Source organism: Castor canadensis, chromosome 11, assembly GCF_047511655.1.
Source record: "Castor canadensis chromosome 11, mCasCan1.hap1v2, whole genome shotgun sequence".
Lineage (NCBI taxonomy): Eukaryota > Metazoa > Chordata > Mammalia > Rodentia > Castoridae > Castor > Castor canadensis.
This window is the reverse complement of record NC_133396.1, coordinates 6004755-6028891: the sequence shown is the minus strand read 5'-3', so window position 1 is coordinate 6028891 and position 24137 is coordinate 6004755. Positions and strand designations below refer to the sequence as shown.

At 54.6% G+C, this 24137-nt stretch overlaps 2 protein-coding genes across 10 annotated transcripts; both read right to left on the bottom strand.

Moving 5' to 3' along the window:
• Positions 1 to 228: 228 nt before the first annotated feature.
• Positions 229 to 14665, bottom strand: Unc13d (unc-13 homolog D). Of its 8 annotated transcripts, none has more exons than XM_074045097.1 (33): positions 14092 to 14665; positions 13603 to 13759; positions 12866 to 12901; positions 12526 to 12633; positions 12338 to 12397; positions 12185 to 12251; positions 11727 to 11907; positions 11148 to 11192; positions 10952 to 11020; positions 10717 to 10786; positions 10430 to 10534; positions 10226 to 10318; positions 10048 to 10151; positions 9055 to 9172; positions 8839 to 8963; positions 8442 to 8532; positions 8305 to 8361; positions 8133 to 8230; positions 7998 to 8049; positions 7791 to 7921; positions 7549 to 7669; positions 6679 to 6822; positions 6383 to 6481; positions 6081 to 6287; positions 5837 to 5905; positions 4687 to 4766; positions 3735 to 3840; positions 3592 to 3663; positions 3094 to 3177; positions 2889 to 3009; positions 2586 to 2709; positions 2028 to 2224; positions 229 to 967 (listed from the first exon to the last, which is right to left on the bottom strand). In XM_074045097.1, exons 2-33 carry the CDS (start codon positions 13717 to 13719, stop codon positions 846 to 848), a joined length of 3273 nt encoding a protein of 1090 aa, XP_073901198.1. In that variant the 5' UTR covers positions 13720 to 13759; positions 14092 to 14665; the 3' UTR covers positions 229 to 845. The 8 variants fall into 8 exon arrangements, with proteins under 8 accessions (XP_073901198.1, XP_073901199.1, XP_073901201.1 ...); XM_074045098.1 differs by having other exon boundaries at positions 14078 to 14145; XM_074045100.1 differs by lacking the exon at positions 14092 to 14665 and adding an exon at positions 14055 to 14072.
• A 1345-nt stretch (positions 14666 to 16010) lies between these two features.
• Wbp2 (WW domain binding protein 2) lies at positions 16011 to 22638 on the bottom strand. 2 transcript variants are annotated; one of them, XM_020178812.2, is made up of 8 exons: positions 22482 to 22638; positions 20104 to 20212; positions 18812 to 18947; positions 17892 to 17984; positions 17241 to 17375; positions 16885 to 17007; positions 16338 to 16414; positions 16011 to 16231 (listed from the first exon to the last, which is right to left on the bottom strand). In XM_020178812.2, exons 1-8 carry the CDS (start codon positions 22538 to 22540, stop codon positions 16178 to 16180), a joined length of 786 nt encoding a protein of 261 aa, XP_020034401.1. In that variant the 5' UTR covers positions 22541 to 22638; the 3' UTR covers positions 16011 to 16177. The 2 variants fall into 2 exon arrangements, with proteins under 2 accessions (XP_020034401.1, XP_073901214.1); XM_074045113.1 differs by lacking the exon at positions 17241 to 17375.
• Positions 22639 to 24137: the final 1499 nt, after the last annotated feature.

Below are 24137 nucleotides of genomic sequence, written 5' to 3'. Positions count from 1 at the left end.
GCAACTACCATACTAAATTATGTGCCATCCATTCAGTAATGGTCAAAACACTAGTAATGCTGGCCACCCCTGCCACTGCTCTTGGAGCAGTCCCCCACAACCACCTCCCTGGAGCACAGGGGTTCCAAGATGGGGGCACTCAAAGTCTCCTGAGGGCTGGGAAGGAGGCTGCATAACCTGAGGAGCCTTCAGGGGCCCACTGTGAGCCAACAATAGATTTTCTCAGAGGACTGTGGATAATTTTTTATTTTTGCTAAGAATATTTCTAGGTTGCAGGTGCTGTTTGAAGGAGGAGATGTTCTCAGCAGACACAGCCAAACTGTCCTTTCTGCTGCTATCCCTCTGTGCCAGCCCTGCCGCCTGCCCGCTCTCACCCTAGAGCCAAAGTCCCTCATTATAGGTATCCTCTAGTAATGGCCCTCCTTTCCCAGGGCAGCTTTGGTAGAGTCCCCTCTCCCTACCAGAGCTCTATGTCCACAGCCCCTGTGTCTCAATATCCTGGCTTTACACCCCAGTGCTGGAACAGGCAGGCTGAGAGACATGGTTCTAGACCACACTGCGCTGGAGCAGCTTTTCCAGGTGGAACAGAGGCACTGTGTTGGGAGACAGCAGACAACGTGGAGGCCAGGGCTCAAAGGAGGGAGAAGGGAGTATAAATGTTAAAGATGTCCCATCACTGTGGGCCCCTGCTCTTGCGGGAGCCTGGAGGAGGGTCTGTCTTCTGGGCTCTCCATCTGCTGGGGCTTCCCAAGCATTAGGCCAGGCTGAAGGGCTGCACTGTGGTGGGGAAGACCCTGATCTTTCAGGATCCCACCAGAAACTAGCCCCTCTTCAAGCCTCCACTGCTATCGCCCTGGCCGAGGGGCATGCTGAGAGGCCTGCTTGGCTCGCTGCCTCCGCAGCTTCACAAAAGCCTGGGCCTCACGATCACCCTTCCGGCTCTCCAACAGTTGCAGAATTGGATCCCCTGTGGAGAGAAGGGTTTGAGGGAGACACAGCACTGCCCCACCCCACCCCCAGCCTGGAAGGAAACCAGTGGACACACCAGCCAGAAGCACAGGCTATGGGTGGGGTGCTGTTGGCTCCTATAGTTACTTGGGAAGCTCAGATCAGGAGGATTGTGGTTCCAGACCAGCCTGGGCAAAAAAAGTTTGCAAGTCTGTATTTCAACAGGAAAAAGCTAAGTGTGGTGGTAACATGCCTGTCATCCCAGCCATAGTGGGAAGCCTAAAATAGGAGGGTCATGGTCCAGGCCAGCCAGGACAAAAAGTGAGACCCTATCTCCAAAATAACCACAGCAAAAAAAAAAAAAAAAAAAAAAAACAGTATAAGACACAGCCTGACAGACTAGAAGCATAACAGGTGCTGCACGAAAACACCTGAGTTGTGACTACTGCTTTTCTACGAGAACCTGAACCTAGCTTAGTTAACTCTTCCGGCCTCAACTACTCATCTTTAAAACCGTGCTAATAATGTTAGTCTCACTGAAGAGCCATAGGAATTAGAGGAGTTTTAGCCAGGCACTGGTGGCTCACGCCTATAATCCTAACTCAGGAGGGAGAGATCAGGAGGGTAGCAGTTTGAAGCCGGCCCCAGGCAAATAGTTCTCAAGACCCTACCTCAAAAAAACCCATCACAAAAACGGTTGGTGGGGTGGCTCAAGTTGTAGGCCCTGAGTTCAAGCCCCAGTACTGCAAAAAAAAAAAGTTTTAATACAGGTAGACTGCTTAGACTGGCTCCTAATACACGAACAGGAGAACCCATGCTGTTACCAAGCTTATCGATGCTTTGCAGGCATGCCCCCTGCTCGAAGTGCCAGGCTCCTCTTCCCAGGGAAACTCCTTAGTGACCTTCCCCACCAAGAGTTTCATAACTTCTCACCAAGCTTAGATTTCACAGGTCTCTACTGGATCAAGGAATGGTTCCTCAGCAACACGAGCCCCCCATCTCCCAAGGTGGCATCTTTGGGGTCCCTGCCTGAGTTTCCCAGCACCACATCCTTGCCTTGCCCTGAGACTCAGGCCTACCATTGGGTGCAGGATACGTGAGAGGTAGGCGGATCTGAGGTGCCTCGCCAGGCTCCTCGCAGCCCATCATCCCAGGCACGGTGCACAGTGGCAGGAAGGCCTCCCCTTCCAGGTCATTGGCTCCCAGCGTGTCATGGTCCAGCACGGTGAGCAGGAGGCATGCCCCGTCCTTGGTGCACGGCTCAGCAGGCACCAGGCTGGTGGGGATAGTCAGGCTCAGACTCCTGCCCAGAAGTCTGCTCCAACACATGGGTCACCCCCTTGTTATTGAGGACAGGCATGTTATAAAGTCAGCTCTCAGTCTAGTGTATCAGAGTCAAATGGTATAACATCTGCTGTGGCCCTGGGCCACAGAGAACAGGTCCCTGGGGACCTCAGGGACAGGACCATTCCCTGGAAGCCTCTGAATTCAATATGTGGAATCCACCCCTTTCCCCCAGGAGAATCAAATTCTTGTCCCAGGTGTCCTTTCTCACAAGCCAATGTGGTCAACTCAGGGGCTCCTTGGGGGAGAGAGAAAAGGGAGAGGAGTTGGCACAAGAGTAGGGACCCACTCACAATTCAAAAGTCTCGTCAAATAGTGGGTGAAGGTCCTTCTTGTGTTTCTGAGTCTCCCGGGGGGCCAGGTCGGGGAACTCATGCCTGGGCTCCAAGGTCAGCTGGACAAAGGGATCACTGGAGCCTGACAAATGGCCCAGGAGAGGGGACGTTGGTTGAGTTCTCCCAGCCACTCCCACAACTGAGCCACTCATCAGCACAGCTCCCTCGAGGTGAACAGCACAGCTGCACCCAGCCTAGGGGCACTGTGGGGAGAACCAAGGAAGAGACTTGGGGAGTAGCCAATGAGCAGCTTCCCCTCACCATTGGAGTCTAGGGGCAACAGGCTGGAGGCGCTGAGCAGCTCCACGTGCAGCTTCTGCTCAGAGGTGCGGTAGGAGGCTTTGACCGTGACAGCGCCCAGGTCCTCAGAGGTGGTTTCTGCCTGGTGTGGGGAATTCATGCAGGTCAGCTGGGGGAGAGCAGGGCAAGGACTCCTGCAGGCTCCAGGAGCAGAAGGGAACCTTACCTGCTGCCGGATGCGACTGCAGAAGTACTTCTGGATGAGCTCCTGGCTGGAGGCTGCTTGGAGCTCCAGGTCCCTCTGCAGAGCCTGGAATGTCACAACCAAGAACCCCCTGAACACCACAGCCAACTCAGCCAGCAATGCTGCCAGGCTCACAGCAAGTGTGAGACATGGCTTTGAAAAGAGATGGGACTCATGGGACTGCATCCTCAGCAGCGCCTAGCAGACACTGGGACAGAGGCACAGACAGCTGGCTTCATGGGGCATGCCGCTCCTCCCTCCACCACCACCACGAAGGCACACAAGACCCCTGTGCTTTGAAGCATCCTACAGATGGGTTACTGCTCTATGCCACCATATTAAAATTCGCAATTTTAAATAAGGGCCTACCTTTTCATTTTACACTGGGGCCCATGAACTATATAACTGGTCCTGGACACAGCACAGAAAGGCAGCTTCCCTCACCAGGTCTTACCCAGGATTTCACCAAAAGACCCCTACCTGGAAGGTGGCTGTGTGAAGGGCCTCCAGTGGCAGACCACGCCCATCAGCATGGAAGGAGATCTCCAGGCTCTGGAGGAGACAGCAAAGGTGACCCAGGCCTGCTATCCCAGGGTTACCATTCTTACGGCTAGCGTTATTACCTGCAGGGCCACCTTCAGCCTGTTAGAGGCCAGGCACGAGCTACGTTGGGAAGCGGCCACCTCCACCAGCACCGTGAGCGTATGAGTCCAGAGCAGGGTCAGAAGGCTGGCCAAGGGCAGAGGCATGCCGAACACGAGACAGGATGAGGAGTAGGAGAAAGCAAAAGAAACTCTTGAGTAAGGAGAGGTTCCTGCTGGAACCCCAACAAACCACAAAAGAGTGGAGAGAGAGGCTCAACACCAATGTCCAAATCATGATTGAAGATGGAGCAGCCAGCTTGGCATGGTGGTACATGCCTGTAATCCCAGCACTTAGGAGGCAGAGACAGGAGGAACCCCAACTCAAAATCAGTCTGGGTTACATAGTGAGACCCTGTCTCAAAAAAAACAAAATAAGCCAGGTGCTGGTGGCTCATACCTGTAATCCTAGCTACACAGGAGGCAGAGATCAGGAGGATCGTAGTTTGAAGCCAGCTTGGGCAAATAGTTTGCGAAACCCTATCTTGAAAAAACCCTTCACAAAAAAATAGGGCTGGTGGAGTGGCTCAAGGTAAAGGCCCTGAGTTCAAGCCCCAGTTCCTAAGAAATAAAGAAATCCAGTTCCCAGGGGCCCTGTTTGCCGTTCAGGGGGAGAACAGAACTGAGGGGCTTAAGAGGGAGGAGAAGCAGTCAGAGAGGCCCTGAAGATGGGCCCAGTACTGAGGGAGAATGGACGGGCAGATGTCCACTCAGCCTATAGAAGAATTTGCGATGCCAAGGGCTGGGCAGTGTGAAATGGATGGGCAGGTAAAGGTACTGAGCTCTCTGCTCCTTGGAGCAAGCATTGGAGCAGAGGCTGGTGGCACCCTCTAAGGGAGGTCACCAAAAGGGTTCACAACATGCTCCCTGATGGATACTGAGGCTTTGAACAGGTAGGAAGTGGGGGCCCCCCGCAGGGCAGTGTTGTGCAGACCTGCTGAAGTTCTCCTGCACCAGGTTGGTGTTCATGTACCAAAGCTTCACCTCCAGGAACTTCATCAGAGGCAGAATGGCCTGAGAAGGGGGGTGAGGAGCACGTCTGGCTCAAGCCCATCTAGGTCCCATCCCCATTCCCTGGTTCTAACCCTGAGGGAGGGAACAGGGCTAGCTGCTTTTGTGTGCATGGTGTGTGATGTCTGCAGGACCTGGCCCTACCCACCTTCAGGCCACCTCTCCCAATTGCTCTGTCTGTTCCAGCCACAGTGGCCTCCTCTCTATCCTGTGAACCTACCAGGCAGGTTGCTGCCTTAGGACCTTTGCTCCCCCTGCCTGGCATGCTCTTCCTCTAGAAATCCTCATAGCTCCTTCCCTTGCTTCCTGTAGCTCTTGACTCAGTTGTCACCCTCTGAATAAGGCCTTCTGTGTTTTTACTTTTATTTTGGCAGTAGTACTGGGGTTTGAACTCAGGGCCTCATGCTTGCTAGGCAGGCACTCTACCACTTGAGCCACTCCCCCAGCCCTGACTAAGGCCTTTTCTGGTGGCGATCTAAAAATATGATCCTTTCACACTTCCCACCCCTCTCTCTTTTCTGTTTTCTTTTTCCCTTGAGCACGTATGAGCTAACACAATATAAAAATGTGTGTGCACGCACGTGCATCTGGTTGTGTGTTTATAGTTAAAGCTGTAATTATAATATATGTGCTGGGCTCTTTCACTTCTGCCACTAGAGTAGCATAAGTTCTAGAAAAGCAGAAATTTTTGTCATGCTGTTCATTAATGTACCTCAGTGCAAAATCAGTGTAGGTATGTATCACTCTCCCCCTCACAGCTGAAGTGAATGAGGTCAGAGGATTGGACTAAACAGGAAAGCAAAGCCAGTAGGCACTAAGAAGGATGTGTGTGCCCTCACCTCCCTGTGGCAGCTCCACACTCCCCAGCAGCACTGAGCGAGCCTATGCCCCTCTGAGCATCCAAAGAAGAAACTGAGGCCCAGGGAGACAACACACCTGGCCTGAGTTTGGGGGACTGTTACCTGTCACCCCCAGCAAAGCCTTCAGCCTCCTGCCCACCCTCAGCACCCTTCATGACCCCAGGCCCACGGAGCTGGCAGGGCAGTGAAGGTCAGCAGGCAGGAGTTACTCACATCATCAGTTAGAACCGACTCTCTGACACTCACGAGTTTCTGGATGTGCTTGGCAATGCCTGCCTCCAGCTAGGGACACAAAGCAGAGGGAGGTCAGGAAACGAGTGTGTGTGGTGGGGGGGAAGTCTGAAGAGTTCACTGGGGGCCTGATTTTCTGTTTAGAAGAGGGGGGGGTGGACATCAGCCCAGGGCCTACTGTGGTGGGGGGGGCAGGGCAAGGTCACTGTAGGCTCAGACAATGTACCTGCTCAGCCAGGGTGCGTACACCAGTGCGGATCTCGTGGCCCAGACCAGCCAGTGCACCCTGCAGCTGGGCATGTAGTGTGTTTTGCAGCTGCCCCTGCTCCAGCCCAGCCCCGACACGCTGCTCCAGGGCCTCCCAAGCCAGCTGGGTGGGCAGCTTGCCGATCACCAGCCGCAGCTGCTCCATGTCATTCACCACCACACACAGCTGGGGGGCAGCAGGGCAGAGGAATGCAGGACTTCCTAAACAGTGCCAGCACCCCCACCCTGGCCAGCTCCCCAATCCCCAGCTCTGGCCCTTACCATGTCGGCTGCCTGGCCCTGGTCCTTCTGGCCTGCAGAAAGCTCTCGGGCCCGGGCCTTTATAAGGCTGCAGTACACCAGGGCCAGCCTACAGGTGTCCTGGGTTGAGGCACAGGGATCAGAGGGAATTGATAATGGGAAGGGTTCCCAGAAAGGCTCAGTAGGGGGACAGGGACTTAGGGGGACTTAGGAAGTAGGCCTTGGGAGGCTGCAAGTAGGAGAGCCTGGGAGAAACTGGGCAGTTGGGAGTGAGGCTGGCCTAGAAAGTGGGAAGGATGCAGGGGACGATGCTGCACCTCGACGAATTTGACTGTGATCATGAAGGCCTCCTCTGGGTCTGGCCAGTCCAGCTGCTGGGCAGTGTGGCTGATCTGGGCGAAGCAGGTAGACAGATCCACAGCTGAAGTGCTATGCTTGATCAGTTCACCCAGGGGCACCAGCTGGGGGAAGGGAGGAGCACTTAGAAAGGTCTCAGGGCTGGGTGTGGTGGCTCACATCCATAATCCCAGCTACTTGGGAGGCTATAAGCACAAGTATCAAGATCTGAGACCAGCCTGGTCTGAGGCTAGCCCTGGGCAAAAGTGTGAGACCCTACTTGAAATGTCACCAAAGCAAAACACAAACAAACAAAAAGGCTAGTGCTGGGTATACCTGTGGCTCACACCTGTAATTTCAGGAGGCAGAGATTAGTAGGATCACAGTTCAAAGCCAGCCAGGGCAAATAGTTTGTGAGACCCTATCTTGAAAATACCCAGCACAAAAAAATAAGAGCTGGTGGTGTGGTTCAAGTGGTAGAGCGCCTGCCTAGCAAGCATGAGGCCCTGAGTTCAAACCCCAGGACAATAAAGAGAAGAAAGGAAGGAAGGTAGGAAAGAAGGAAAGAGGGCTAAGGACATGGACAAATCCATCCCCCAGTGCCAAGCACAGAGCTGGGCAGGGGACTACAGGGAGGACAAGCAAGGCTCTGCCCAGACCCCTAGCTTGCAGGGTCCCTAGGCAAAGGGAAGCCACAGGTAGCTCCGGGATATTAGGAGGCCATGTTTTACACACGACTGGCCTGAAGAGCACCCTGAGAGGATGTCCAGAGTAGATCACAAGCTTCTATCAGCCCGGAGGCCTCCGTAGAGTCTTCAGCCCCACTCCCAAGCCGAGGGCCCTACCCCCACCTTGTCCATCTGCACAGCACGCTGTACTCTCTCCAGAGCCACACTGTACGTCTTCTGCAGCCAGGAGGGGATGGCTGGCTGGAACCAACGGTGGAAACCATCCAGGGCCAGGATTCCATCCCTGGGGAAAGCCAGGGCTCACACTGGGGAAGGCTGGGCGCAGGGGACAGCCGCAGGCACAGTTCTTTGACTCCCCTCTATCCTGCATGTCTGCAACCCACCTCAATCGGCCTGCTGCTCACCTCTCTGAGGGGACTGGGCCCAGCTGGCAGAGCTCCTTAAGGCTGATGTAGAGCTGGAACAAACTCTCGCCCATCTCTGGGGATACAGGGGTGCCCACTGTCACTGTGTGATCCTGCACCCGCTTGGCCACCTGCAAGGAAAGTTCGATAGGCAGGGCCATGGAGGTGGGCAGAGGGATGTGGCCTGGGGAAGGCAGAGGGCCTCACCAGCCACTGCAGCTCCAGGAAAGCCATGGGGAAGAGGTCGATCTTGAGGACACTGGAGGAAAGGCAGCAGGTGTGACCCAGTGGCGCGCATCAGGGTCCCTTGGGTCCACCACCTCCCGACCTGCGTGTGCTCACTTGTGGAAGATCTTGTTCCATGTGCGCTGGCACTGATGCAGGTCGCACAGGACATCCTGTACCAGGCTCAGCAAGGCCTTGCCTGCCTCCAGCACACCCTGGCAGGAACACGGGTGGGCTGAGTAGGGCTGCAGGGGCAAGCAGCCCCCCCCACTCAGCCCCAGCCCCTTACCTGCACCATGGGCTGATGGTGCTGCTGCTTCAGGTGGAACCATTCGACTGTGCCAGTCTGTCAGTAGAGAGACAATGAGGAGGGAGGGGTTGCTGGACCCAGGCACGAGTCCTCCCCCGCCCCAGGGCAGTGCCTACCCGCAGGGCCTCGGTCACCAGCTGGGGCAGTGGGGCACTGTCGGGGCACAGTTCTCTGAAGGCCTTCATCTTGCACATCTGTACGAGGACCCTGGGAGACAGAAGTTGCGCCCCACTTTTTTTTTTTTTATGGTACTGGGATTTGAGCCACTCTACCACTCCACCAGTCCTTTTTTTGTGATGAGTTTTTTCAGGATGGGGTCTTGCGAATTATTTGCTCGGGCTGGCTTCAAACTGCAATCTTCCTGATAACTGTCTCCCGAGTAGCTAGGATTATAGGCGTGAGCCACCATTGCCCAGCTTGTGCCATCACTCCTTCAGTAAGCCTCTCCACCCCTGCGGGTACCCCCTGCATCTGGCCCCTGGCCCCTGCAGAACCAGAAGGGTTGTTACTGACCTGAGGAGAGACTGCAGCCGGGCTGGAGAGTCAGAGACAGAAAGGGGAAAGACAGAGCGGAACCTCCGGATGAGGGAGAGGCCGTAGGCAAGCAAGGAGGTGAATGAGGTGGCTAGCTCCTCCAACTGCAAAGCCAGGAAGATGTCTCAAGGTGGGAGCCGCTGTGGTCCCAGCTTCCCCTGCTCTCCTGCTCCTCCTGGAGCCCACCCTACCTACCTGCTCTACCTTGAGCCGACCCTGGACCCACTGGTACTCCATGCTGGTGATGGGGTGCAGGAGGCAGTTGCTGGGGAACTCCAAGCTCTGATAGAGGCGGCTGTAAGCCAGCCACTGCCTGCCAGGACAAGAAGCCCTCCGGGTCCCTCCTAGGCCCAGCCCCTCCCCTGCTCCAAAGTCTCCCACCAGAGCCCCATTGACCAGCAGAGGCTAAAACTAGGACTGAAAGTAACTTGCAGAATTTTGTTGGTCTCCACAGATGCTTTTTCAATCACCCATCTCTTAAGTTGGGCTATTTGTGATGCTATAACTCCAGGCTTTCTTGCTTCTTTTGACAAATCAGATTGAGAGGCTTGAGCCTTCCCGTACACAAGACTACATCAGCTGGGACTTCCCTTAGATGGTTTGGAGGCCCATCACACCACTGTCTTCTCCCAGCCTCCTTCTGCCTCCCCAAGCCTCTGGCCAGGTGCCAGGCAGCATTCTGCTTGCCTTCCTCCCCGTGGCCAGCACCCTAGGTGTGGCTCCACTTTTGTAGTCCTTACAGGCACTGGAATGTCTGTGACTCCCCGTGTGCCCTTTCCTGGCACTCTCAGAATCTGGCATGGTCCTGGAGATGTGATAGACCCTCAGCGAAGATTTGTTCATGTCAGTTAATGTTTGTTAATTTGCTGATATGAAAACTATATAGCCTTGGGAAATGGGGTTAGGGGCTGGGGCAGGAGCGGCAAACACAAGTTCCCAGGACTTGGGAGATGTAAGGTAGGGAAGCCCAATCTGGCCAACCTGCAATTCCAGCATTCCTGTTTCATGAGCAGCTGTATTATAGACGAAATCTCTAGATTGACAACTGATTCAAAACTTAAAACACACAGTTGGGCCAAATGCCCAAGTTTTTGACTTTGGGCTGCCAGACTGGAGGCAAGCAGGCAGACTGGAGGAGGCTGGCTACCGCTGACAGCCCTCCAGTTCTGAGTGGGACTGTGCACTCACGCCATGGATTGGTGGAAGTCAGACAGGTCTTTCTGTGTGGCATGGAGAAAGAGGATGGTGGCAGCCTGGGGACTCAGTGATGCATCCCAGGAGGTACTGCCTGCCTGAGGGCAATAGTGGAGGTGTGTCAGGACCTGACAGGTGACCCCTGTGGCACCCAGCCCTGGGAGGGTAGTACCTGGTGCTGGGTGACCTCATGGGACACCAGCTGCTGTAGAAGGTGGAGGTGCACTGTGTAGCTGGGCTGGGAGCGGCTGGCCGCAGTGGCTCTCTGCAATGGTGGCAGTGTGTCTGTGAGTAGAGGGGACTCCGCACCAGATGCAGCCAGCCCTCCACAATTCAGTCAGGCCACTGAGTCAACTGGGCCCAGGCCCAGGTATACCCGCTTGTGAATGAGCTGGAATTGCAGGTGGCACTGGCCACGGTCTGGGTAGGTCTCAGTGCAGGGCTCCAGGGGATACCACTGGTCTTCTTTGCAGCGTAAGTCCTGGCAGGCAGGAGACACCCTGATGAGCACCAGGACCTCACACAGAATCAGAGTTGGGAGTGGGAGACTGTGAGGGGGAAAATCCCAGGTTCAACTTGGTGCAGATCTGGAGCCCCTCCCCAGAACCCTTCACGGTCCTCTCCCTTCACCTCTCTCTTGGGCCTTTCTTCTCATCCCCTCACCTGCAGCCTCAGAACCACGTTCCCCAGAAAGTCATCCTGGCCTTTGTCCTTCCGAGCCTCCTTAAATATCCTGTTTTAGGCAAGGAGACAGGCCAAGTGCTTCAAGAGATCAGGCTGTAATTTGCCCCTGACCTGTAGCCACCTGGGCCCCCAAGGATGGAGCCTCCAGTCCAGCATCCAGTGTGCATGTGTGGAGAGGAGCTTCCCTCCTTCCCTTAGTGCCTGTGGCACCCACCTTCGAAGCCCATGAAGATCTGTGAGCTCCCCAAGTTTTTGTCTGACAGATTCCACGGTGTCCAGGTCCCTGGTAGGCCAGAGGTTTGAGCAAGAGGGAGAGAGGGTGCCCATGACTCCTGCAGGAAGGGAGCTCCACCACCTTCACCTCTGGTCCCCTTCTCTTCCTCATCCCCAGTTGCAGGCATGTCACTTACCACATGTCCAGGTGAAAGTTTGCATTAGTTATGTCCTCAAACTCCCTGTAGGGAGGAGAAAAGGGCATGCTTGAGAGCCTTGGAGGGTTAGGACTCCCACCCCCGCCCCCAACACACACACACCAGGCCAGGCCACAGGTCCCCAGCCCAGAGCTACTGTCCCCAATATCACTCACCATGGAGTCTCTGTCCTTCCCTGCCAAGTTCCTCCTCTCCTCCCAACCACAGCCCTCCCTCCTTCAAGGTAAGGGTGCCCCCTCATTCACCTGAAGGGGCCCACCAGCATGTGTGGCATGTGTTTATTTATTTTATTTAGAGACAGGGTCTTGCTATATAACCAAGGCTGGCTTGAGCCTTCACTCGTCCTGCCCCTGCCTCCCAAGTGCTGTGATCATAGTTGTGTTCCACAATACTAGGCAGGTATATGTGTGACAGTTATGTCCTGTCTGACCTACTATCTGTCTAGCGTATTTCGAGAACCCAGTGCCCCTTCCCTGGATCCAGGAAGACTACTGAGTTCATTGACTGGGGACTGCTGACCAGAGGAACCCCCTATGAGGTAAGGGCAGGACCACGTACAGGATGAAGGTCTCATCCCAGACTGGGTTGAGTGTCTGGCTGATGACCTGGGTGCGGTGTGTCTGCTCCTCGGGGATGGTGTGTCTCACCACAGCCTTCTGCCGACGCCGGGACCCGGGGCTGCCCCCTGGCATGCCCACCCCCTGCTCAATGCCTAGCAGGCAATAGGGGTCACTGAACCCTGGAGAGGAGGAGGACAAGGCAGCAGGGAGTCAGCCAGGCTCCCTAGAGAGTCAGAGTCTCTCATCAGCCCCTGGGACTGAGCCTCCTCCTGGGAGGACAGAGAAAGCCAGACAGGGCCCCTTCCTGCCCAGATACCAAGTGCAAGAGGACAGCAGTGTGGAGCGAGCCCTAGAGGATGTTTGGGAAATGGGAGTACCTGCCAAGAGTTCTAGAACAGACCGATGGGGAGAGGGATGAGCCAGGAAGAAACCCCTTGGGGTACCCCCAACACTCACCACTGACATCCTTGCCCAGAATACCCTTGGCCTGTTTCACTGTTGCCTTCAGACAAAATACTGGCTTCTGGAAGGATGGAAGGGGATTGCCTGAGTCCCTGAGATCTGGGCTTCCCAGGCCTCTCCTTGCCCAGGTGCCCTGGCCCAGGTTACCTCAAGCTCCCTGACATGCTGCAGCATCTGTTGGTGCTCCTCAGGAGGCACTTGGAAGGCCTGGTGGGGAAGCCATGGAGGCCAGAGGTGTGAGAGACTGGGAGCACAGGGGGAACACCCAAGCCAGGAATGGAGGGCTCCAACTGCCCAGGCTGCAGGAACATGGGTGGGGTGGGGGTTGGGCTCACCTCCCGCAGGTATCTTAGGAGCTCTGAGGCTTCGATCACATGGTTGGGCTCTGGCTGACCCAGGCGGTGCAGGACAGTGTAGAGCGCTTCCTCGTAGAGCAGGTCCCGCTGAGATACAACGGGGTCACCTTGGGAACCCCTCCACCCTCCGGCCATTCCCTTGCACCAATGCCTCATGCCCAGAGCAGAGGTAGGGTGCCATATGTGCATTGGAAGTAGCTGAGACTAAGGTCCCCCCCACCAGACTGCTGCAGTCAGCCTCAGTCAGGGCTGAGGGGCCTCCAGGAGAATGCAGGGCTGCGGCAGGCTCACCTCTCTGCAGCCCCACTCTGATTCTTACCTCCTCGCGGGAGAGGTGGTGGGATGGAGGCTCGATCTGGAGAACAAGGTGGAAAGACGAGGTGTCCCTAGAGGCCTGCTCAGCTAGGCAGAAAGGCCCAGGCCTAGGGCAGCCAGGCCCCAGCACCCCAGCCTCCAGGCCCACCAGTGTCCCACACCTGTTCCCATAGCAGGCCTCCTGACTGCTGACCTCTGGGCTGCCTTGTTCATCCCCTGGCCTGCTGCTGCTGAGGTCCATGGGCGTTCAGCTGTCCCAGTAGTGCGCCCTCCGCCACTTGCCCCCACCCTCCCTTCCTTCCCCAGAGGAAACAGCAGTGCTATGCTTATCAGGCAGCCGCCTGCTCTTCACCCCTGCGGCGGAAGTGAGGCCCAGAGGCTGAGGTGGAGTCGGGGGTGGGGGGTGGGGGTGTCGAGCAGGCTTGGGTGGCTCAGGGGTACCCAGACAGCCCACCAGCAGTAGGGACACTGTCCCACGGAGCCAGTTCCTTTGCAGCTGGAGGAACAGTGGATGGGGTTAGGCCCTCCAAAGGTAGCAGGCTAGAGAGGCTCAGGCCCCAGAACTGAGAGGCTCCCGGTGGTCCAAAGAACATATGGCAGACCCGGCTCAGCCCACCCAGAAGTCTTTGCCCAGGATCAAGGTGGGCAGGTAGGTGGGGCCGGACAGATAGTCAGGCTCTGGTTCCTCAACACCCCTGAGCCCCCCAAGCCAGCTTTTCTCCCGAACGAGGTCACTCCTACCTCCTGGGTTGTTTTGGGCAGGGGATCCTGCAGGCCTTTGGCTCTGTGGCGTCTTATCTTGATGGCCTGGCGCAAGAGGGGCTGGCGCCGCGGGTGGTCGAAGAGGTGTGTCGCCATGGTGGCTTGCTCTGCCCTTCCCGCTGCAGCCCCACAGCCACTGGGTGAAGACAGCCAAGCCGCAAAATGATGCAAGGAGCCCTGAGGCTGCCACCCTCTGCCAGGAGAGGGCGGAGGGAGGGCGGTGGGGGGATGGGTCAGGGTGTCACTGCCTTGGAGGGGCCACTCACAGGCCCCCTGAGTCTCCTCCCTCCAGCCGGTTCCTTGCAGGATCTTCCCTAGGCTAGAGCAAAAGGTGGACCCTGTGGGCAGGCCAACCCCACTCCCCTCCCACAGAGGCCCTGGGGAGGGTCCAGGGCTCCCAGTAAGGGATACTTGGCCAAACCAGATCGCACCCTTCCCCAACTGTGCGCTGCACCTTGGAAAGCTGACCTGAGCTCTGGGGTTCTTGCTCCAGGCTTCCCAGAATGGGCTACAGACCTGGGCAGGGGTGGGGCAGGCTCAGGGTGGGGTCACATGAAAGACATTTCTCCAGCCAGCAGTCAGCTGCTCAGCCTGCTCCACTCCACAGGTGACATTCCATGCAGGTGACAGGGTCAAACTGCGCAAGCCAGAGACTGCCTTCTAGCCTCTGCCCTACCACATGGTCAGGAGGGTTCTTCTTCAAATACCCTTGTAGGGTCTTAGCCAAATCCAGGAGCCCCTGGGCGGGGCTGGCAGAAGGAAGAAGCAGTCTAGGCCCTGTTCGCAATCTCTCCACAAGGGCAGACTTGGCCACAGGGGACAGGACGCTCAGCACTGGGGTTTCCCAGAGCTCCTTGACTCGCGGAAGCAGGGTCATGGGTTCTGGCTGCTTCCCACACTCCTCTCCGGGTACACAATGGGGCATGAAGGCACACACTGCAGTGGCCAGCCAGGCTATACTTGTGCTTGTTGGCAACAAGCTTTTCCTTTCTTTGCCCAGCTCAGCAAAACCCTGGCTTCGAGGTCCAGGGCAGCTGGTGTTGGCCACCCAGGCATCAACAAAGCCATTTCCTGACCACCTGCCACATGTTGGCACTGTCCTTTCCCATTCCCTTCATGGATCCTAGCCCATTTAATCCTGGTACAGGCCAATGACCATGTTTATAAAGGGAACACTTAGGCACACAGCCAGGCTTTGTGGAGGTGCCCCTCTCACAAGCCCTGGCGTGCTCTGGGTCTAAGCTGGAGACATCTGGTCTGAGCCTGGGATAATGGCTGCAACCCTACATCAAACCAGGAGGAGGTAAGACAAGGTGGGGAGTTGGCAGGTGGGATACCTGCCCTGCCCTGCCTCCAGCCTAGTACTGCCATTTGCCATGCCAGCCAGGTGCTAGGGGCCTCTGTGGGGACACTGGGTACCAAACAGTTCATAGGTCCAAGGGATCCGATCAGGGAGGAAACAGCTCCTCCCCCAGCAGCCAGACAGCTCTCCTTCTGGAAGGGTTCGCCTTGGTCACCACACACACAGCCAGGAAGGGTCCAGTTACTTCATTTTTACTATTTCACAGTTTTAGCAAACAAATCAAGGTGCGAACGGGGTTTATTTCACATTAATATATTAACTGTTTTTTTTTTTTTTTTTTTGTCAAATAAATAGGGAATTCTCTTTAAATAGCCATCTCCTCACTTCATCATGCATCCAGGGGGCATGAGGCTTGAGGAGGGGCTGGCAAGGGATGGTGGTAGGTTCCAGGTGCAGAGTTGGGGGCCTCATTCGCAGCCAACCCCACAGCCCCCAAATGGCATGACAGGATGGATGTGCACTCTACAGCTCCCGTTAAGAAGCCCCTTGTAGAAGGAAGAGACATGGAAGGGAAACAATTCCAGAAGGGGGGGAAGGACTGGGAGCAGGGCCTCCTCCCCAGCCTCGTGGCCTTGACCTTGATGCTACCCGACCTGTGGAAGCCCGTGTTAATGCTCCCGAAGTCAGAGGGAACAGAGTGAGCAAGGACAGTTGACGGTGGGGCAGGTATAACTGGGGCCGTGGCCTGGGTGAACGGAATGTAGCCCGACAGTCCAGCAGGGTGTAGCCTTCTAGGATCAGGCACAGACCAGTGGAAGGAACGTTGAGTAGGGCCTCAGAGGGCTTGTGGGGGAGACACATGGCTCACGGGGCTCAGTATAGACTAGCTACCAGACCAAGGGGACTGGACTGCAGTGGAGGAGGTGGCCAAAGAGTCCCTCCGTGGGAAGGAGTTACTAGAGAAAAGAGGAACCAGGGGGCACCTCATGCTCCTGAAAGCCTCAGAGACGGTGAAAGGGAAGCTTGACAGAGAAGCGCCGTGGGCTGAGCTAGTGTGGGAAACTGGGGTGTCTCTCCAGAGTTCAGGGCCCCATCTTTCCCACAATGCTGGTTCCTGGTAACTGTTTATAATCAGACCTAGGGAAGAACAAAGTCCTCCCTGGCCTCCCCCAGACCCCGGATCCAGCCCCAGCCCCACAGGGAGGGGCAGGATTGAGCCAAAAGGGTAGGAGGCAGGGAAGTGGGTGGGGTCTACTGTGTCTTCTTATCTTCGGGAGGGTAGTAGGGTGGCGGTGGAGGCTGGCTCTGAGGAGGAAAGGAAAGATTACATTAGAAGGTACAGGTTGAGCTGAGGTCTCTCTGCCCCTCCTCCCAGCCTTCATGACCAAGGGGGTGGTCTCCTTCCACTCACCGTGGGCATGTAGACATTGTGGGGGTTACCAGGGTTGTAGTAGGCACTGGCAGCTGCTTCTGCGGCCTTGGCCTCAGCTGTGAGAGCAAACACATGGTAGAGATCAGTGACAAGCCCTCCCATCCTCTGCCCAGCTCAGTGAAACCTGACTTCAAGGCCCAGAGCAGCTGGTGCTGGGGACTCAGGCCATCAACAAAAGTGGCAGCTGGTTTTCTGAGCACCTGTCACATGCTGGCACTGTCCTTTCCAGTAGCTTTACATGTCTTACCCCAAGTTATCTTTGACACAGCCCACAAGGTGGTCCTTTGACTATTGTTTATACATGAGAACACTGAGGTGTACAGGTAGCCTTCTAGTCCCAGGGGGGTCACGTGGCTAGCTAAGGGCTGGAATCCAGCTCTTTACCACCCTCTTGGTTTCTTGGGTGTGTGCAAGGAGGGCGGTGTGTCCTTCATCATTAGGGGCTCTTAGCCATTCTGAGGTTCTCTGAGACCCTGGGAAGGAGACAGCTAGTCCCAAAGGATCGCAAGCAGCCTAGAAGCCTCACCTGCAGGAGTGGAAGGAACATCAGGACCACTGACCGGAGGCTCCATGGGCCCAGGATAGGGTGGTGGCGGGGGCTGCACATATCCCATGGCCCCATCCATCATGGGAGGTCCTGGATAGAACTCTGAATGGCAAGGGTGTGACAGGGACCCAGTGAGCAGCCAGGCCCAGCTCTCTCAAAGGCTGCTCCCAGGAGCCACATGTCCAGCTCCTTAGGGCACCCTCCAATCTTCTCCAGTGTCTGTTAGTTCTGAAGCAGGTGAAGGAACAAGTCTCCCCTCTGCGCCCCCTGGCCTTGGAGAGGTGGTTAGTGGGTGGGTGGGTGGGTGAGGGATGGGCAGCAAAGGACACACTCACCAGGTGGGGGCGGTGGATAGGGGTAGCCAGGAGGGCAGGGGTACATTCCATTGGCGACTGGCGGGGGAAAGACATAGGCCCCGCTGGGCATGTAAGGGTAACCATAGGCTCCATTGGGGGCTTCACCTCTGGAGGCTAAAGTACAAGGGGAGAGAGAGATGAACGCCATCTGCCTCAGGGTTGCCTGCCTCTACCCCCATCCCACTGCCCATCCCTCATGGGTCTGTCTGCCTTGGTCAGGATGGGGGTGAAGGGAGAAGTCAGAGCTGGGGAGGTCAAAGACGGGGTGGTGGCATGGACTGAGGGAAAGGTGGAGGCTTGGGGATAGGGTGAGAATGAGCCAGAGCAGATGTCTGCTGAACACGGCATTTGGTAATTTAAAATGGTTGCTTAATGGCAGCTTAATGGTTGGGTTTTTTGTATGTTTTTATGAATCCAAACAGCTCTGTTAGAATGTCATCCACCTGTTCCAGGCAGAGGAAACCCGGGCTCTGAGGTATGGAACACAGTGGGTGGTAATTACAGCCCCGGTCAGCTGGGCCCAGGTACTTATCTTTTGGTGCTTACAAAACAAAACAAAGGAAACAAGTTAAAACAAAAACCTCACATGTTGGCTGGGTCCTTGACCCCTACTTTTTGGAACCTGGATACCTTGAGATGCCACCTGGAGCATCCGTTGTCCAAACTCAATGGCGCCCCCTGCTGTGAAGGTCAACTTGTATGAAGTGGAGCCTTCCCAGCCACCTGAGAAAGAGCAAGGACAGTGAATGAACAGCTCAGGAGAGAACACAGGTTATGTCCAAACGGATGGCTCTTTGCTCTCTCAGGCCCTGGCCCAATCCCCCGGAGGCATGTGGGAAAACGCTAGGACTTTTCCAGCTTGTCTCCCACACGCCACCTGGAGCTGCAGGCTGGCGAGGCTCCTGCTTATGGGGCTTCACCCTTTGGAACAGAGGGTTTTCTTCTTAGAACAAGCTTGCCTTCCCACCCATAGCCCACCAAGTACATGAGATTGAAGGCCATACAGTTGGTTTTAGAGCTAACATTGGAGAGGAGTTTCTCTCCACCCCAATAAAGCACTGGGCAGCTTCCAGGAGCATCCTGAAGGGGCCTGAAGACAGATCCTAGGTCCTCTAGCCTGGCTGGGTGTGAGGGGAGGGGAGTTTGTTCCAGAGACCTCTGGTGTCTGTGAAAGTCTGCCACAGACAGCCTCCTCCATCCTCCTAGAAGGCAGCTGCCTTTTTCTGGCTCTTGTGAAAAGGGCCAGAAACAGGACATGGCTCCTTCTCAAACCCAATCCTAGACACTCCCCAGGTCATGATATTTAGTTTTCTGCTGACTTCCTTCTCTGAAGTGGTGATCTGAGCTGTCAACTTTAATACAGCATTTTCCCAGTTCTTGGCAACCAAAATGCACGTGTTGCTCAGTCAGTAGCCTAGATGTTCCTCTAAAGTGAATCCAGAACTGGGAAGGAGACCAAGCCAGGATGATGATGGTCCCAAGAGTATGTCCCTAAGGTGGCCACAGCCCCTCACTGGAGGACCGTCATGCCTGAGCTGTCTTTAACCTACCTCCTGCTTCGGCCTTCACTGTTCCCTTGATGTAGTTTGCACCAAACACAGGCTGCTTGATCTCACAGTCCTTCATCAGATAAAATGGCATCATAAAGGACTGCATGGCATCCTTCCCCTTGGATAGAAAGATGACCTGCAGGGAGAGAGGACGAGGGACATCAGCAGTGGAATGGCAGTTGGCTCTGACTCAGCCATCACTTCCCACCTGCTTCCTGTGTGTGATGAATCTGCTCCCAGTGCCAGAGCAGGCACCCACACCAGCCCCATGGTGCTCTACACTAGACATCCACAGAGAGTGGCGTAAAGTAAAGGCTTCAGGTGCAGCCTGGAAAGGCCAGACTCAGTTCACAAGAGCAACAAACACGCCAATCACAGGGTATGTGAGCAGAAAGATGCTGTTATTTAAGGGGTAAGGGAGGTGGCATATGTAGTGCACGCCTGAAGGGGCCTGCAGCACTACAGACATGCTGGCAGGGGCAGGGGCAGTCAGGGCTCCTAGGGACTGGGGGAGAAGCTTAGCCTGAGCCTTGAAGATAATGAAGGCATGTAAGGGCCAGAGCCCAGAAGGGGCCATTGTGTCCTTCCTGCAGATGACTGTGCTCAATGGCCAGCCACGGAGTTCTCCAGTTCCATGCTTGGAGAACCCCTTGAGTTTCAAAACCACCAGATAAATTTAGTTTAACTGAATATTTAAACTTGAACTTTCAGAGATAGGGTTTTGAGAATCCCTATTTCTGCTTGTCATAAAGATGTGCTCCCTTTCTTCAGCCGTTTTCAAGTCTCACTGGTGGGAAGCTATAGACAGTGCCCGTTCCTAAGCCTGTCCATTCCTATTATTCTCTCAGTCCACGTGGCTAACTCTCAGCCCAGGCCCATGCTGCAGTCTGGCATTTCTCTCTCTGCAGCCTTCTACTGGGCTCTCTGCCCAACCTGGAGGCTCTGGCAGTGCTCCTGTATCCTGTTTATCATATCTATCACTCTGGATGTGCACACAGGCCTTACTGGCTACTCCAGGCCCAAACCATCCCAGCATCTACAACCAACTCTAGAGAGATTTTTATGGAAGCAGTTCTAGAATTTGCATGAATTTAGTGCCCAGCAGTCGGTTCAGCAGCATAAAGAGCCTGATGGTTCTAGAATCCAGAGGCATGTGACAGAGAAACAGGCAGAGCAAGGCACTAACATTCAAGTTAGTTCAGAAGCCATGTGAATCACAAGACTGAGGATAAGACACCCATGGTCCCTCAACACAGAAAGCTTCTAACCCAACTGTCTGCTGTGCAACTCACCCGGTAAGGGGTAAGATAGACGGTGCCTTTCTTGGTCCCTTTGAAGGCCTCTGGTATGTTTTTCATGTCGTTGAACGTAAGTTCCACATGATCATAGGACATTAGGATGCTGTGATGAGAGAAGAAAGGCCTTGATGAGACAGCTGGAAATGTCATGTGTCACCCCCAGACACTAGGCAAAGTTGCCCAACACATTGTCTCCAACGGGCTACAAGGAAACCACTAACACAGCCAAGAAGAGATGAGCAAGGTGGTGTCAGCAGAATTTCCCCAAACTCCACTTATACCACCACCAAGTGACCAGCACAGTAGCAGAACTGCAGGGCTCTGGAGATATCCTCATCCCTCAAGGTGGGTTAGATTACCTAGGTTCCCTCTTCTGTTTTCCTTTATGTCCTATGATAGGTGTTCTGGTTTTGCTGGGGTTTTGAGCTTAATATATTAACATGACAGAGTCCAAGACATGAGTCTACAAATTACACCAGGGCTTCTTAACCTGGGTCTATCTACGAAGCCCTTATGATGGTCAATGATCGCATGTGTGCATTTTTGTGGGAGGAGAGCTCCCAGCTTTCATCTCTCTCAAAGGGGTTCATGATTTAAACATGAGCTCACTATTTTAAGTACCGAAGTTTAAACACTGAAGTTAAACTTCAATTATTATTGACATATCTTTTTTTTTCAGAAATGAGGCTGAAGTATGTTGCAAAACAAGTCACACCTTCATGTAGCAGCACTGAGCTCGAAGCCAAGTAAGGAGGCCCAGAAGGATACAGACATCCTTGTCCCAGAAAAGACCTACTGAGAAAGAAAACCAGTCCCAAGAGATGTTACCAAATGGCATCGAACTGTTTGACCAGGTCCAGGAACTGGCTCAAACACACAGATGCAACAAACTAGTGAACAATGTGAGGTTTCTCTAATTACATGATAAAAAGGTCCAAGTTCATATGGTTCTATTCGTTTTCCTCCTCCTCTTCCCAAATATCACAAGTTTCTTGACCAGGGAGGGGTTTAGTGGGAAAGAACTGGCACAAAAAGAAAGGACAGTTCAGAGAAAAGAAGTGACTACCAGGAACAGACTGGGTCCATCAGACCCTCCTGAAATAAAAGGCAGGGAAAAGTCAGCGTTCTGAGGTCTGGGTCAGCCCTAGCTGCCTCCAACTCATCAAGCATTTCCGAGTGACAGGTCCCAGGCTGGGTGCTGGTCTGAGCTAAGCACAGGCTCCGACTCCACCATGTCTCCCTTGGGAACACAGGTATCTTCTAAGAAACTCTGCCTTCAAGGTCAGCATATCACAACCCCAGGACTGACTGGTCTGATTCTCAATGCTAATGGGCAAAGAGGAGAGAGAAGCCATCCAAGGAGCTCAGAAGAGAGACAGATGCACAGGCAAGAAGGGGTGGGGAGGGTGGAGTAGAAAGAGTCTTGAAGTTGGGAAGTCTCTAGTATGGGGAGTGATGAAATCATGCCATAAGAAATTCTAGAGAAAGAGCTAAGAGACTAGCCTGGCACCAGTAGCTCACGCCTGTAATCCTAGTTACTCAGGAGGTAGCGATCGGGTGGATAGTTTGAAGCCAGCCGGGGGAAATAGTTCCTCAGGACTCTATCTCGAAAAACCCTTCACAAAAACACAAAAATAGGGCTGGTGGAGTGGCTCAAGGTGAAGGCCCTGAGTTCAAGCCCCAGTACTGCAAAAAAAAAAAGAGGTAAGAGACTAAATTTTACAAGGAACCACCTTCATACCGGGATCACAAACATTATCTGATTTTTACCTCTGGGGCCTCAGTTTTTCACTTTGAACCTGAGCGGTTCTGGAATATACTAGAAGGCTGTCTACTTGTAGTTGCGCTGACTTTGGGGTCAAAACGCCTCCTGGAATGCTCATCTCTTGTTAGCTACAGCCCTGTGACCCAGTGCAAGTTACTTAACCTTCCTAGGCCTCACTTCCTTCACCCATAAAACGTCTGCACAAGATTTTTCTATTAAATAAGGTACAGTAGCTGCTGCGTAGTTAACGACGTCGTAAGAGCTCGATAAATGGCAATTATTTTTGTTTAAGGCTCCTCCCAGCTCTTAAAAATCACCGAATCTGGGTAGAGACTCAAGAACAAGCCCTAGGCCCCACGGCGGCCCCCAAGCCCGATCTCCCAACCCTTCCCCACCCTCAGCTGATCGCAGCGTCCCGGCCCCTCGCCATGACCCACCAAACTCCCTCCGGCCCCGCCCCGGCAGTTACCCCACCACACACACACACGCCCGCGCTGCATCAGTGTCTCTCAAGGGTTTACTCAACATCGCCCACGAACCGCCGCCCACCACCCAAAGTATCGAAACGGCCCTTCAGTTCTCCGGAATCCTTCCGCAGTGTTTTCACCTCTCAGTGTTGTTGACGATCACTCCGCCGCCCTCCGAATGATTCTTGTTAAGCGCCATGGTCTCTCCGAAAGGGGTCCCGCGACTCGAAACGCAGTGCGCCTGCGCCCCTCTTCGTCCCGCCCCCAGTGGCGTCGTTCGTATTAGAGTTAGCCAATCACAGCTCCTGCACGGAGGCTGGGCCAACCACCTGATCCCGGGCATCACGTGGTAATAGTTTACTGCCTCTGCGCCCCGCCCCCGTTCCTCCTGCATCACAAACAAGCTTGAAGCCTACACTTCCCAACAGGCAACGCTCTCGCAATTTGGATCTCTTCCTAAACTTGGGGAGCAGATGCCTTCTGGAACTTGTAGTCTTCCAGGCTGAAGGCCGGGCTTGACTCCACTATTTACGTAACCATGAGTCTGTGCACTGCCCACCCCGCCTTCTCAAAGATCAGGTGAACTTTGGCTCTTCAAACCGGCATTAATCCTGAGGCCCTGGACGCGTGTTAAGGAAACCCACACGGACAAAGCGTAACCTAAATATGGTTTGAGGAGCACTGAACAGTCAATGTGGCGTCTTCATTCACTCAGCAGACGTTTATGAGGAACTTTGTGTATGACACTGCGCTAGGCTGGGATAGGCACTGCAGACCCAGTCTCTTCCTGGAGGTGGTGGGCTATCCGAGTCGGAACAAACAGCCACCGCTTCAATCAACTCAAACCTACACACTCCTAGGTGGGCTGTTAAGACCCCTATGGGCTACCCTGTTCGCTGTTCCGGTGGGCAGGACGCCTCCACCGCAGCTGGCCTCGAGGTGGCGCTGCCCCCTCTAGAATGTGCCGGCTGTGCAGTCCGGCCCGCCCTGCAGGGTCCCGGCTGGAAAATTCAACCAGGACCCGGAAAAACCGAATGCACTCGGTACAGTGCGAGACCGGCACCAGATGCCATGACTTTCGAAATAAGGCTGACTCATTTCTGCTTCACTGGAGCTGTAGTGTAAACTCCACCCCCGAGATGAACCTAGGAGGGGACTTGTCGGGGTCCTTGAGCCTCCAAGTGGCATCTTAATATATCCTTAATCTTATGGGATCGGGATCGTTGTGTGACTTTAGGCAGGTAGCTGATTTCCTGGCGTGGGCAGCCAACCCCTCCAGCCACCAGCATGACTTAGGTTTTGGTTTTGGTTTTGTGGCGGGGACTGGGGTTTGAACTCAGGGCTTTGCTTTTGCAGAGCAGACGTTCACAAAGCAGGTGCTCTATGGCTTGAGCCACACCTCCAGTCCATGACTTAACTTTTGTGCGTGTGTCTGTGTGTCCGACACAGGGTCCCACTATATAGTCCACGCTGGTCTGGAATTAGAGACCTTCCTGCCGTTACCAAGTGAAAAGATTGCAGCCATGTTCCACCAAACCGGGAAGACTTAGTTTTTTGTCGTTCTCCCCCCACCTCCCCACCCCCTGCCCCACCTCCTGTACTGGGGTTTGAACTCAGGGAGTTCACAGTGAATTAAGGACATTCATGATGAAATCTGCCCTGCGTGACAAGAGTAATTTTGGCCCACGAAACCTATGCCGCACTTAAAAAGAGTTCAGTCCACCTCTATGTGCTGATATGGAAAGATTGTTAAGAGCTTATAAATATGCTTCCATTTATATAGAAACAGGCTATAG

Bases quoted from the DNA above. Each gene is read 5' to 3' on its own strand.
- Unc13d (XM_074045097.1), bottom strand. From the start codon at position 13,719: ATGGCGACACACCTCTTCGACCACCCGCGGCGCCAGCCCCTCTTGCGC. The intron at 10,787-10,951 runs GTGGGTGCCACA...TGCCTAAAACAG, and splicing joins GATCTTCATGGGCTTCGAAG to GATATTTAAGGAGGCTCGGA. The intron at 10,319-10,429 runs GTATACCTGGGC...CCACCATTGCAG, and splicing joins TCCAGCTCATTCACAAGCGG to AGAGCCACTGCGGCCAGCCG.
- Wbp2 (XM_020178812.2), bottom strand. From the start codon at position 22,540: ATGGCGCTTAACAAGAATCATTCGGAGGGCGGCGGAGTGATCGTCAAC. The intron at 16,415-16,884 runs GTGAGGCTTCTA...TTGCTCTCACAG, and splicing joins TGTTCCTTCCACTCCTGCAG to CTGAGGCCAAGGCCGCAGAA. The intron at 16,232-16,337 runs GTGAGTGGAAGG...TTTCCTCCTCAG, and splicing joins ACAATGTCTACATGCCCACG to AGCCAGCCTCCACCGCCACC.